The sequence below is a fragment of the Rattus norvegicus genome, chromosome 3 (assembly GCF_021556685.1).
Source record: "Rattus norvegicus strain SHRSP/BbbUtx chromosome 3, alternate assembly SHRSP_T2T, whole genome shotgun sequence".
Lineage (NCBI taxonomy): Eukaryota > Metazoa > Chordata > Mammalia > Rodentia > Muridae > Rattus > Rattus norvegicus.
The window spans coordinates 7,174,045-7,187,781 of record NC_141536.1 but is presented as its reverse complement, the minus strand read 5'-3'; the positions used below and the strand labels follow the sequence as shown (position 1 = coordinate 7,187,781).

Below are 13,737 nucleotides of genomic sequence, written 5' to 3'. Positions count from 1 at the left end.
GACTTTGGGAGGGCAGGAAAATAGACTGGAGAGAAAGTGAACCACAAGGGGCCTGAGAAGGAGGAATTTTAGGTGACTGTCCTATCCACAGAAATAGAGCTCACTGGAGGCCCATAGTCTTGTGGGGCCTGGCCTTGGGCTCACTGCCCTAGCTCCAAGGATACCTTTCCCTTTTTCTCTTGTGTTCCCTAACAGAAAGTGATGGTCTCACTCTGGTAGGGGCTGGGCTGATGTGGCCAAGGCTTTGCCTTCTGCCTTGTTGCCCGATGGGTCTGAATGAGCCAAGCATGGACCAAGCCATTAGCTTTTGACACAGAGCTCTAGAATTGATACCCATTTTAGTCTCTTTAAAAAAGTGTCTTAAAGGGGTTGGGGATTTAGCTCAGTGGTAGAGCGCTTGCCTAGGAAGCGCAAGGCCCTGGGTTCGGTCCCCAGCTCCGAAAAAAAAAAGAACCAAAAAAAAAAAGTGTCTTAAAAACTTGAGTTACATTTGAAAATATTAGGTATTCCTGTGATATCTATAGACGCATGCATGCGTGTGTGTATCGAAGGATACTTGTGGGGGACAGAGGGCAACTTGCAGGCCATGTTTAATAGATTCTGGAGGTCACACCCAGAATATCAGGCCTAGAGGCAAGCTTCCTTACCTGTTGAACTATCTCACTGCCCCATGCATATATATTTTTTTTACTTATCTCTCTCTTTAAAAAAAAAAGAATTAATTATTTATTTTATGTATGTGAGTACACTGTAGCTGTCTTCAGACACACCAGAAGAGGGCATCGGATCCTATTACAGATGATTGTGAGCCACCACATGGTACCTAGGAGTTTAACTCAGGACCTCTGAAAAATCAGACAGTGCTCTTAACCACTGAGCCATCTCTCCAGTCCCATTTAACCACTTAACTATTTCTTACAGGGACTGGAGAAATGGCTTAGTGGTTAAGAATGCTTGCCGCTCAACCATGGGGGCATAGTCTGGAGCTCCAGAATTAACCTAAAAATCTCAGCATGGCCAGCCCCACCCACAACCCTATGCTGAATCAGAGGCAGGGCAGAGGCAGGACCACGAAGCTGGCTGCATTCCAGCATGGCTCCAGTGAGAGTGTCACCTCAATGGAATGGGCAGATAGGGCACCCAGTGTCCTATTGCTCTACATGCTTGCACAGCCACATACACACGTGCATATATATGTACAGTGCATACACATGTTCATACACATGTTTCTCCTAATTTGTATACCGCCTTTGAATTCTAATAGGCAATTTATAATATCTAAGAAGAAAATAACTTTAAAAATCTGTAGAGGTCAGGGGTTGGGGATTTAGCTCAGTGGTAGAGCGCTTGCCTAGCAAGCACAAGGCCCTGGGTTCGGTCTCCAGCTCCAAAAAAAAAGAAAAAAAAATCTGTAGAGGTCAATATCTTGCCTGAGACCACAGGATTAGAGGACTTGACCTTTAGGGGCTGCAGAGTAGGTGACCTGTTCTGCCTACCTGGACTTCAGGGGCTATGCCTCTTCTCAAGAGGCCAAGCAGTAGGGCATCTGTCCTTCTTGTACACCCAGGTGCTCCATGTACAGGTAGCACCCTGGCTATGAGGATGGCTGAAGGCCTTCTCAGGGGCCTCCTGCCACTCAGGACGGTGTCCTGGGGAAGAATTCTGGGACAGGGGAGTGAGTCTTCCCGAGAGAGGAGATGGAGCACAATGAAGAAGTGTTTTGTTCTGCCTGTCCCTATTGGAACGAAAGAGGAAGGTGGCTGAGGACAGAGGCAGCAGTGAGCAGGTAGGAGGAAGAAAAGAGGAGCACCACGAAGGGGTCCTAGACAGTATAGGAGAGGGAAGGAGGAAAGGAGGGCCCCGCTTCCAGGGTGGCTGTTGTGGAGTGGGTTGTCTGAACTCTGTGTGGTGATCTCTGTCATCACGTGCATGACCCCTCCTCACAATCCTGGCCTTGTATGAAGTCCGGTCAGCTTCAGGACACTACACGGGGCCCCAGATCTCTTTCTGTCCTAAGATGGTTGGATTGTTTACTTGCTGTAAATCTAGGGTAGAACCCTGGACGGAGACCACCAATCACATTAAAAGTGGGAGGAGCTGCCCCGCCTCCAGTTCCGGACAGGCTCGAAGGAAAATGGAGTACAATAAGTAGTCAGCTTCCAAGACCTAGGAAAGAGTACAGCCAGGACACTGCTTAGGCCACTGGGTCACCATGGGCTTAGCTCCTGAGGCCAAGTCCCCTTTGCAAAGTTTCAACAGGCCTGGGAAAGCCTGGTCCATCAGGGCCCGCTTGGGCCAGACCCGCTTGGGTCTGTCCAGCTCTCCAAGTCTTTTTTTTTTTTTTCTTTTTTCTTTTTTTCGGAGCTGGGGACCGAACCCAGGGTCTCCAAGTCTTCTAAGTGCCCTCTCTGCCCTGCGCACAAACAGCATAGGGAACAGGCTGGGATGGCGCTGAACCTCCTTTAGGAAGTTTATGCAGGAATCACCTACATTAAGTTTGCATAGCTTTTCTCTTGAATCTACACCCTGTAACCAGAAAGAGCTTAGCACCAATCACTCACAGCCTCGGGTGTTGGGTTTCTACCACAATCTGCTCCAATTAGCACCTGGGAAACTATAGGACCCCATTCGCTGAAGGCCACGTCCACAGAGCATCCCCATTGGACCATCCCATGGAGCCTACTCCTATAGGGGCCTGCTTTTTTTTTTTTTTTTTTTTTTTAAATTTATTTTATGTGAATACACTGTTGCTAGCTTCAGATACACCAGAAGAGAGCATTAGATTCCATTATGTGTGGTTACCAGGGCCTCTGGAAGAGCAATCGGTGCTCCTAACCACTGAACCATCTCTCCAGCTCTAGGGTCCTGCTCTTAAAGAATGAGACTTATGGGGTTGGAGATTTAGCTCAGTGGTAGAGCGCTTGCCTAGGAAGCGCAAGGCCCTGGGTTCGGTCCCCAGCTCCGGAAAAAAAAGAACCAAAAAAAAAAAAAAAAAAAAAAAAAAAAAAAAGAATGAGATTTATGAGGTCCCGCCTCCACTGTTCCTGCTCTCTTAAGACTCCTACATTGGGGGTTGGGGATTTGGCTCAGTGATAGAGCGCTTGCCTAGCAACCGCAAGGCCCTGGGTTCGGTCCCCAGCTCCGGAAAAAAAAAGAAAAAAAAGAAAAAAAAAAGACTCCTACATTGTCCTTCCCCCAGACCCCCTCCCATCTGCGTGGGAGGTCTCTTTGAAATCCCCCTAGTACTTACGGGGGCCCTGGTGTTCCTGAGGCCCCTCCCTTCCCTCTGACCAGCGCTGTGTTCCGGAGAGTGGACAGACAGTACTTAAGCCCACACCGGTTTTAGCACATGGTGGGGGAGGGGGGCATGGAATGGCCTGGGGGGGTGGCCTGGGGGCTAGCGGCCAGATCCATGGATAAGAAGCTGTGAACACTGGGGTTATGATCCTCACCTAGAACAGGTTGTTCTTTGGCACAACAGCTAGATAAGGTGGACGTGGGCGGGTTTCTGTCCCACCTAGAAGCACACTTAGGACAGGTGTTTGGAGTCACAAGATGGCCCCAGCTGGACCTAGTAGGCGTTCTCTTCCTTGGCTGGGACTCAAGAGACCCTGGCAAGTGTTTGGGGTCTAAGAGGGTCAGCCCTGCCCTGTTTCCACACCCACCTGTCTGCCATACTCCTCAGGGCGCTTGCCACTTAGGCTGTAAAGAAACAGGTTTCGGAACAAGCTTCCGCAGCAGCCACACCTCGGTCAGGCTATGTCCCTCTGGAGTCTGGTGGCTGTTGGGATGGGACCTTGGTGGGCTCTGTGGCTGATACTCACCCTGCCCCAAATTTTGGGGGGTCAGAACCCAACCATGCCTCAAGGCTTTTCCCAGATGACGAGCTTCCAAAGCGACAAGGTATAGGGCTTTCAAAGGAGAGGAACAGGTTGCACTGACTAGGGTCCCAGCTTGTGGAGGGAGGGAGGGAGCGTGCAGGCCTGTGTGCACTGCTCAGGGAGGCCAGGGCGGAACCTGAACTAAGAGTGAGCCCATGACCTTCAGCAGAACAGGGCCTGGGACCCCCGTAACTTTCTGTATTTGCACGGATCGCTTCCTCTGTGTAAGGAGACAAGCAGAGACTGGGGAATCCCACCCGGCTCCTGAGCAAGGCCACTCTCTGCCTGCCACATCAAAGGCAGATTGAGGGTCTGCCAGTGGCACTGATGCAGCCCTGGCCTGCAGTTGCCTGCTGAAGAGGGGTCCTGACTGGCCATGGGCTGCCCAGGCCAGGGTGGGCAGGGGCTGCCTGTGCCCATCACCAGCCATGCAGTTTCAGGGGGAGTGGTTTGTCCTCGGTCTGGCAGACAACACCTACAAGAGAGAGCACCGGCCTTTGCTGCATTCCTTTATCACGCTGTTCAAGCTGAGAGACAACAGTGAGTTTCAGGTGACCAACTCCATGACTCGGTGAGTGGGGTGTCTGTCGTGCAAGCAGTCAGGGACTTGGGGCTGTGTTCTGGGAGCCTTGCATGGCCTGGCCACACTGTGGGTTGAGGAACCACATCTGGAGGCCATGTCTAGCACAGCCTGCTTCATGGCCATTGCAAGGCATCTGGTGACTTCCTGTGGCCAGCGTGACTCTTGTGGAGACCCTTGCGGAGCCAGGGACCCTTCTCAGTCTCTGTCTTGGCTCTGCCTGTCCTACCTCGATCTCCTGGGCAGGTTCTTGTTCCTGTGGCAGACATCTCCACTTTGAAGTCTGTCCTTGGCTCTTCTGGAGTTTGTTGGCTCGGGTGCCAGAGGGGGCTAGCGGCTGATACCCAGAAACACTTTCTTTTTAACATGGCAAGTCCCTATACACTTGAGGACCTGTGTATGGGTTGAGCAGGAGTCACTCTTGTGGCACTGGGACAGACTTCTAGGAAGAGCACACAGTAGCTGAAAGATCCTAGAACTGAGGCCGGGGCAACAGCAGGGTTGGGGAGGGGCTCCAGTCTTTTCCATTCTTCTGGGATGCAGATCCCTCCAAATGAACGGCTGATTTTTCTTTTTTCTTTTTTTCTTTTGGTAGTCTACCAGGATGGGCCTGGCTGGCTTCCTAGACCTCTGCCCCACCTCTGTTTCTATTCCTGCCTATCCTTCCCACAGGGGCAAGCATTGCAGCACTTGGTCCTATACCCTGATCCCAACAAACAAGCCTGGGCAATTCACCAGGGACAACAGAGGTAAGAGAGACAGGGGTGGGAGGGATACGACTGCCTTGGGAACCTGACATGTGTGTCCCCCAGGGTCAGGGCCTGGGGCAGACAAAGAAAACATACAGGTCATAGAGACAGACTACGTCAAGTTCGCCCTGGTGCTGTCCCTCAGACAGGCAAGCAACCAGAACATCACAAGGGTCAGCCTTCTGGGTGAGCCCCTGCTTCCCTGGGCCCTGTGCATGACTGTCCTCAAGGGCACGTGCTTCCTGGGTGTGGGACAGCTTGGGGACAAATACCTCACCACCACCAAGTACTGAGAGCTGTGCTGTCCTCTGGCCACAGGTAGAGACTGGAAGATAACTCATAAGACAATAGACAGGTTCATCTGCCTGACCAAGACCCAAAACCTCACAAAGAACAACCTTCTCTTCCCTGATTTAACTGGTAATGGGTTTGTATGCAGAGGGTGATGGGGTCTGGAGACCCTAGACAATGGTGGCACCTCCCCTGGCCATCACAAGTCCTTAGACACTCTCCAGGTCCTGTGGGTCCTCAGGGGACATGTGTAGGCCTTACAGTCCCAGACCGTCTGAACCAAGTGCTTGTTCACAGTTTAGCCTGAGCCAGAAGGGAGGTGCCCATGGCTCATGGTCCTATCTGAGTCCTAGACCATTTTGTCCCAACCCCATGTCTTTGTCACAGGCTGCCTCCTCCCCACACAGATTCTCCTGTTCTGTCCTCTCTACTCTGGTTTCCTGTTTGCAGGACACTGGAGTCCATCCATGGAAGTCCTTGAACAGGGACAGCATATTCTGAGTAGGGAAGTCTGGGAGGACTGAAGGCCCAGAGGCCTCAGGCTGAGCCTCGTCTTCGGCCTCTCATGGCTGGAGTCAGGGCCTCTTCCCAGTCGCCACCCAGGCCAGCCCATTTCCCATCATGCCACCTCTGGCACATATCTGCTCAGCCACATTGGAACACCCAAGCGTGTACCCACAAGCATGCAGACAGGCACATGCTTGCACACGCTTGCTCACACATGTACCATCACCTCACAGATAGGGTCTTGTTGCATAGTCCAGGCTGGTCTGGAATCCATGATTCCGTTTTACCTCCTGGGTGAGGGTATTTCCGGCCTGTGCCACCACATCTGGGTCACGTGCATATTTTCACTAACCTTAGTACTCATGGTACCATGCCACCGTGATCTACCACAAGTCTAAATTCTGTGGGGAAAGGCAGTGGTAAGCAAGGACTTTTGGAGGAGCCTGGACTGGTCACAGAGTGGGGCACGTCTCCTAACCCCTCCCTGGAGTCATTTCTGGTCTCATCTCCCTGCCCAGCTTCCCGTCTGCCTGCCTGTTGTCCCTCCTAAGTCAGTCCCCTGATCCTCTTTTCTCCACCATCCCAATACTGTCTGTCCCCTCCCCACTAGACTGGTTACTGGATCCAAAAGTCTGCTGAAGAAGGAAACAGTTCCTGCCAGTAAAGCCTCAGCCTGCCATTGCTCTCAACATAAATAAACACCCAGTGTGACTCTGGAACGTGACTACTGTGATCATGGGGTGTGTAAGAGGCAAGAGCCTCCAGCCCGGCAGGACCATGACGGTCATCCCCTGAGCAGCCCCAAACTGGCTTTTCAATCTGTACAAGACTCCACTCCTCCCCTGTGCGAGATCACGAGTCACCCCTGTATCTAGCAGAGCTCTGACTGGACATGGTGGACTGTGCAGCCCTGGGTCCCGTGTGGCAGACAGGAACACTCAGAGCCCCAGAGCAGGCAGGAGAAGCCTTGACAGGGCATGGCTTCCTTCTGTGTGATGTGGAGGCCTGACCCTCGTTCTAGGGGGGCCATTCAAAAATAGCGAAGCACAAAGCAGTGGGTTCGGAACCTAAGCATCCCAGCTCCAAGTGTGCAAGAGGTCAGCACAAAGTTCACGTCACCTGGTCCACAGCAGTGGGCCACCACTTGTCTTACCCATGCCTAAGCCCATCTCAGCCACAAGAAACAGGCAGAGTAGGTCATGGGCCAAAGCCCTCCGATGGGCTGACTCCACAGCTGTCAGCCTTCATAGAAGTCAACCAGCAGAGACAGGCCAGCCTCCAGACTTAACTTTACCCTCCTAGAAACACTCTGCTGCTTGGGAGGGTGGCCCAGGGATTGCGGGAGTGGAAGAGTTTACGATCCCTCTGATGGTGGACCTTCCCCATGCCCTGGGCAGTGGTGCATGGCCTCATGTCCACTTCCTATTGAGCAAGTTGTAGAGAAACCAAGCACATTCTGACCCTGGCTGGGGCATGGTCGGTACAGACCTGAGGACGTTAATGATGACACCAATAAGGCCAACCCTATTGTAGTCTCAAGGGATGCCATAAGTAGAGCCTTGGGACGCAGTTCAGCAGTCTGTTGATATCTGACCTCCAAATCAAAGTCTACAAGGGAGGCCTTGTCTCTTTCACCCTTAATTGTGTCCCAGATGTGTCCAAGATGGCACCTGACTCACTGCAAGACTGGACTGATGATTGGCTGGCTGCATGATGCATGGGTGGGTAGGTGGCTGGGTGGGTGATGCATGGGTGGCTGGTGGCTGGGTGGGTGATGCATGGGTGGCTGGTGGCTGGATGGACAGGTATATAGATGAACAGATGGATGAATGGATGGACTGGGAGGCCTCAGACAACATAGAAAGGAGAAAGTGAGCTGAGCCCCATCAATCATCCCCCTCACTCCCCACCGTGGATGTGGTTAGATCCCGCCTCACGTTCCTGCTTCTGTTCTTCCTCATGGTGATGGACTTACGTAGAACTGAGCTGAGGTAAACCTTTCCTCTCTCTTAAGCTGCTTCTTGTCAGATACTTTCCACAGCAATGAGGAAAGGAATGATACAGGCTTAGCCTTTGTTATTTTTAACTCTTTAATGAATCTTTGTTAGTTTAGCATCATGCACCCCAGTCCTACCCATCTCCCTGTGCCCCCATGTTCACCCTTCACCCTTGCAACCTCCCCCTCAAAATAAGAAGCACATGAATAAACAAAAGGCATAGAAACCATCTCATCATGGAAGCTGTAGTGTGTCACAGTGTGTCTCACAGTCTTTCCCTGTGTCCATACATCTTCACTTGTGGCGAATGTTCATTGCAGTGAGTCATTGGTCTGGTTTCAGACTCTGGCTTCTGAGACACCATCGATATTGAATCCTCCCTAGGCTTCCTCCCAGTTATCCCTTTGCTGCCCTGTGTCTTGGAGATCCTGCAGCTCTGGGTCAGCAGGACTAGCCCTTTCACACATCCCAAATGTTCACAGATGATGTAGATTTTGGGGTGGGCCAATTCAGAGTGCTGGATCTGCGCTGGGTAGTAGATGAGCTGGTCAGCTCTTCCTTATCCAAATCATCAGGGCAAATTCTCCAGCACCATTCAGACTAGACCACCCAATACCGCCATCGGCAGGAGGCAGGGTCAGCTCTCCCGCTCTCCTGCCCTTGGGACAGCTCACCCACACCCATGCCTCCAGAGCCAGCTCCACTGTGCTGCCCAGGCAAGGTGTGGAGCCCACTTACCCAAGTGCTGCAGCCTTTGTGGGGGCTGGGCCAGCTCTCCCGCTCTCACATCCTCAGGGCTGGCTCATCTCAGCCTTTGGCATCAGGGCCAGGTTCACTGGTTAGCTCAGGTGAAGAGCAGGGCCTGCTCTCCCAGGTGCTACAGCCAGTGAGGGGACAGGGCCAGCTCTCCAGACTGCCTCAGGTGGCAGGGCAGGGTGGAGGTGGGGTGAAGTGGCAGAGGATGTCACACACACACCCCACCCCATACCTACAGTACCTACACCACCTCACTGGCAGATACCCCCACTCCTACCAGCCCCTTTGTGCTGCCTGGATGACGCACACTCTCCCAAGTGTTGCCACCAGTAAGAGGTGGGGCCAGCTCTCCAGAGTGCTCCAGCCAATGAGCGGTGAGGTAGTTCTGCTCAGCCCTTGGGTATTTACATATTTCCTGGTAGCTGCCCAGAACAGGGACATCCCATGTTCTCTAATGAGCCACTGACTCCTGACAGTGCAGAGCTACAGGCCCTCAGTGGCAGCTCGGGCTGGGACCTCGCCATGGCTCCAGGTGACAGGGCTAGACACTCACAGCAGGCTGTTTCTCTTTACCCTCGAGTCTCCAGTTCCGGCTCTCTTCATGATACTCACGCTGCTCCACTTCTCTTTCCCTCCCATCTGACCACATAATGCACATTGTGGTGGCTCCTGCTGCAGGCTGGGCATGTGACTGGCGGGGCCCTGAGTGACACCATGTGTCCCTATATCATGATGGCAGGAATGTGGGTGGCATGGCAGTCTGCAGATCTGTCTTCCTCCTTCCCTGCTGCCCTGCGTGATGGTAGGGTTCAATGTGTCTGTCCTGCTGTGGAGTAGAGGGCAGATCTGTCGGTGTTGTTCCCCACCAGGCCTGTGTGGCAAGGCAGACCAAAGGTCTCCATCTGTCTTTCTCCTCCGATGCTGCACTGCCTGGAATTGACTTGATTTGATTAGATTATTATGAGTCGTAGGCATAAGATGGCTTTGGCCACCAAGCCAGGCGTCAAGCTAGGTTGAGCAGAAGACTGCTCTGCCCCTGACTGATATAAGAACAGCGTCACCAACAAAGTGTCTCTCTGCCCTTCGCCAGGGGACGTAGCCTCCAATTCTATGAACCAAGCCTTCCTTGTAGAGAAGGAGTTTGACCACCATGTGACATCAGGGACAGATGTCAGAAGAGCCACCTATGTGACCATGCCTTCTATGATCATCAGAGCCTGGCCTAGCTGGGTCAAACCTAAGACCAGCACGGCTTCTGTTCTCATCCCAGAGCTGTATCCACGGAGCACATGGCTTCCGACCTCGGTGGCTGTGTCTCCAGACGCAGAGAGCTCTTCTGTGCAGTGCAGGTGAGCGTGTTCTTCCACAGCAGGAACTAAAGCCCCAGGGCATTCTCCAACGCTAACAAAAGGTCCGATCCTCGAAGACCGGACACCAGTATAATACCACTTGGATTGCGGTTCTCACAAGTCCTTTTATAGGAATTATGGCGGGAAGGTGCCAGGATTCCTATAAAAAGAGGTAGAGTGCTGGGGATTTAGCTCAGTGGTAGAGCGCTTACCTAGGAAGCGCAAGGCCCTGGGTTCGGTCCCCAGCTCCGAAAAAAAAAAGAACCAAAAAAAAAAAAAAAAAGAGGTAGAGTCCACTATGATTTGATAGGGGGAAAGGGCCACTTACAAGACTGTGCCACCACCTCAGAAATATTCAACAACAACAACTTTAAAATCCACAAGGCAGGACCCCCTAGGAAGTTCATCTCCCAGCAGCAGCCTCCCATTCCAGTCATCTTTGGAATGTTTGCTTTGAAAACAAAAGTCCTTCTGTGTCTCTAAAGAAGGAGGGTCTCCCATAAGCAGATGGACTAGCTCTTGGCCATAAACAGAGCAAAGCCCAGCAGAAGACTCACCTGTGAAGCCAGAGGAAGAAATGGCAGCACGCAGGCATAATGACGACAGCAACCTGGAGAAGCACAACCAATTCCTGAGAAAATATTCTGGTGTGATAGATGGAGGAGACAGAGGAGAGAAGGGTGGCCACAACACCAGGCTGTCACTGAGCCCTCCTCCCGCCAGAGCCCAAGGTGTGTGTGTAGTGGGTGTGTGCATGTCACACGTGCCTCTCAGCCTGAAACACATATTTGAAAACATCACCCTAGAGCCTGAGGTGTGTGTGTGTGTGTGTGTGTGTGTGTGTGTGTGTGTGTGTGTGTGTGTGTCACCCGTGTCTCTCAGCCTGAAACACACATTTGAAAAGCTACAGACCTTTAGCTCCAGAGAGAAGCACCGATCCCTCACACAGTCGGAGGCTCCTACACAGCTCCTGCCTTGACCCATACCCTCATCTGAGGCCACGTTATCGTGCAGAAGACAGTGTATATGGCTGGACACAGCAGATGGTACACAGACGTCATAGGAACTACACAGCCTCCAGTGTTTGTGGCATTCATTGTATCCCCTTCTCTCTCAATCTCAGTTCCATTCAACACTGTGGAGCAGTGAGGAGCAGCAGGCCAGTCTCTAAGTGAGCTCCCCCGGTTCTCTGCCCGGATGGGGCCTCAGCTGCACTTTGCTTGTCTTTCTTTTAGTGATGCCGAGACGGGATCCCAGGAACTTAGGGTCCCACATGTGCTAGGCATGTGCTAGGCGTGTGCTCCATTCTAAGCTTCCTCTTTGCCTTCATAAGGTTATAGCTTCCAGAAGACCTTACCTTCACTGACCTTAAATTTGGGTGTTTGTCGTCCTGTGACCTTCACTATTAGGTTCAAAAGGCACCCCAGACAACCCCAGGTACACAGTGAGTATCTTCTATTCTGAAGCAGAAACGCAACTTCCTCTTGGCAAGGAGAGATGAGTCCCTCTAGCTAAGACAATGATTCCTTTCTGCTGGTCAGCTCAGTAGTGTGAAGACCCCCAGTCAGACGGATTCATTGTGTACTGAGAGCCGAAAGCTATCTGACCAGACAGGAAACCAACTCTTGCGAGTTGGCGATTAAGTCGGAGGGCCTTCCCACACCCAATGGCTCTCCAACTCTTGGAATCCAGCAATGGGGAGACGGCGTTTGACTCTTGCTCTAAAACAGAGCAGCCAGGCTCTCTGGCTCTACTGCTGGGGGGCTGCCCAACACATCCTCCAGGGCAGCCTCCGGTAAGATGTGACTATCATGGCAAGAACTTGTTTGTGCAGTCTTGGGAGGCAGGAGCAGTGCTGTGCAGAGGGGCAGGGACAGTTTCACAGAGGCCCCTTTGAACACACCTGTTGGCTTGTTGCCTCAGCTCACAGGGCCCTTCACACCCTTCCTAGTCACGGAGGCCCAGTGTGGGGGCGGGGCATGTTTGTGAGACCACTATCCCCTTCAGCAACTCTCAGGCTTCCAGAGGTGAGTGCAGGGACCAGGGTGCAGCAAACATCCTGCAGGACTCCGTGGGTAGGAACTGTGCTGTACCAGAGGACAGTCTGGGGTCAGAGTACAGAGGTCAGCTTGGAGGCTGGAGGTTAATACACATGGCTTCCTGAGGAGTGGGGTTGGAAATTTCATAGTCTCAACTGGGATCCTCAGCTAGATGGAATGGGGCTTGGGCATTGCTCCCCAAATGAGGTTGGTTCCCTTCTGGGTTCTTGGCAGAAAAAGAAACCTTGTATCTAAATCCTGTATCACATATAGCTGCTTAGCTCTGCCCGGGACAACAAACCCAGCCCTTGGCTTGCCAGATGGTCAGATAAGTCTCTTTACTTTGGCCCTTCCATCACCACCTGGGCTTGCTGGGCCTGGACCAGCCTGCTGGGCCCTAGAGCTGAGCCTGCAGTTTGCTGGAAGTGAAACGGGGTCAGCTGGACTAGGACCAGGCCCTCGGGGGGGGGGCTTCCCAGTACCACCTGGGCCTGCTGGGCTCCAGAGCCGAACCTGCGGCGTCCACCTGGAGGTGGACGTTAGCACTGGAAGGAGATCAGGCATGTGAAAGACCTGACCCAGCACCACAGAGCAGCCCTTCCTTAACACCCTCCCATCTGGGTCCTAAGACCTCCAGGCTATCAGTTCCTTTATTATTATTAATATTTGTTTTATTTATTTATATCCCAAGTGCTGCCCCCACTCCCAGTCACCCAGACCCTCCAGGTCTTACTGCTATCTTACTCTTTTATCTCCCAAGGGAAACTGCTCTCCCTAATGTTACCCTGGTCTTGCCCTCCTCCTTTTCTCTTAGACTCAGCCCCACAGCATGAGACTCCCCGAAGACACCGACAGGATCAAGATTTGTGCTGCTGGAATGATTCGGGAGTCCCTCTGCTCTTCATGGTCCACGGGGAAGAATAAAAAGATGTAACCACCTCCCTTCTCAGGCTTCTGTGTCTCTGAGACACCTCCGCCATGCTTAAAGTGGGTGATGTGGGGGTCTCATCTTAGCTCTTTGGGCTGTTCACTTCTGGAGGGGGAGCCAGAGGAGGAAGTAGTGAGGTCCCTAACGTCAACCAATGACAGGGAGAGTCCTCCTCTCAGCCGGGCTTGGTAAGAACCCTTCATTCCTCAGTGCTAATCAGAGAGGTGACCAGCGTGGGAAACTGAAAGTTTGGAGAGAGGCTAGGGCAGAGAAGCAGAGGAGGGAGCTCAGGCTGAGGCTTGGAAGAACATGGGGGTAGGCAGGTCAGGAAGGAGGGTTGGAAGGGAGGGAGATGAACTACCTGAGCGATGAGCCACCCCTCTGGGTGGGAAATGGGACCAGCAACATGAGCAGCAGCCCTCACACCTCCCTGGAAGAAAATCAAGTCCCTAGCTGAGGGTTTCTCATTGGCCCTTGAGTCTACCCTCAGCTGTCATCATCCAGGTTGGTAGGTGCCGAGTGCCAGGTCCAGGTCCTCTGGCAGACCCAGTCATTAAGGACAGTGATAATCAGCCAACGTGTTTGATCGGCTCACTAAGGGCTTGCCCGTGGTCAGAGTGCTGGTCAGGGGAGACTCCCCATGCTGCATTTCTACCCCAA

The 13,737-nt window shown here is 52.6% G+C and overlaps 1 protein-coding gene, 1 long non-coding RNA gene and 1 other non-coding gene across 6 annotated transcripts; 1 reads left to right on the top strand and 2 right to left on the bottom strand.

The window, feature by feature from the left end:
- The first annotated feature begins 3,658 nt into the window (after window positions 1-3,658).
- Lcn12 (lipocalin 12) lies at window positions 3,659-13,091 on the top strand. 4 transcript variants are annotated; one of them, NM_001395074.1, is given in 6 exon segments: window positions 3,744-3,903; window positions 4,316-4,452; window positions 5,134-5,210; window positions 5,274-5,396; window positions 5,529-5,630; window positions 6,619-6,724. In NM_001395074.1, coding segments are annotated over 6 exon segments (582 nt in total). In that variant the 5' UTR covers window positions 3,744-3,789; the 3' UTR covers window positions 6,648-6,724.
- On the bottom strand, window positions 8,081-9,086 carry LOC147995381 (uncharacterized). The gene is made up of 2 exons (XR_015684188.1): window positions 8,744-9,086; window positions 8,081-8,533 (listed from the first exon to the last, which is right to left on the bottom strand). It is a non-coding gene; the product is annotated as an uncharacterized LOC147995381 (long non-coding RNA).
- On the bottom strand, window positions 9,720-9,856 carry LOC120102031 (small nucleolar RNA SNORA48). The gene has a single exon (XR_015685142.1). It is a non-coding gene; the product is annotated as a small nucleolar RNA SNORA48 (small nucleolar RNA).
- Window positions 13,092-13,737: the final 646 nt, after the last annotated feature.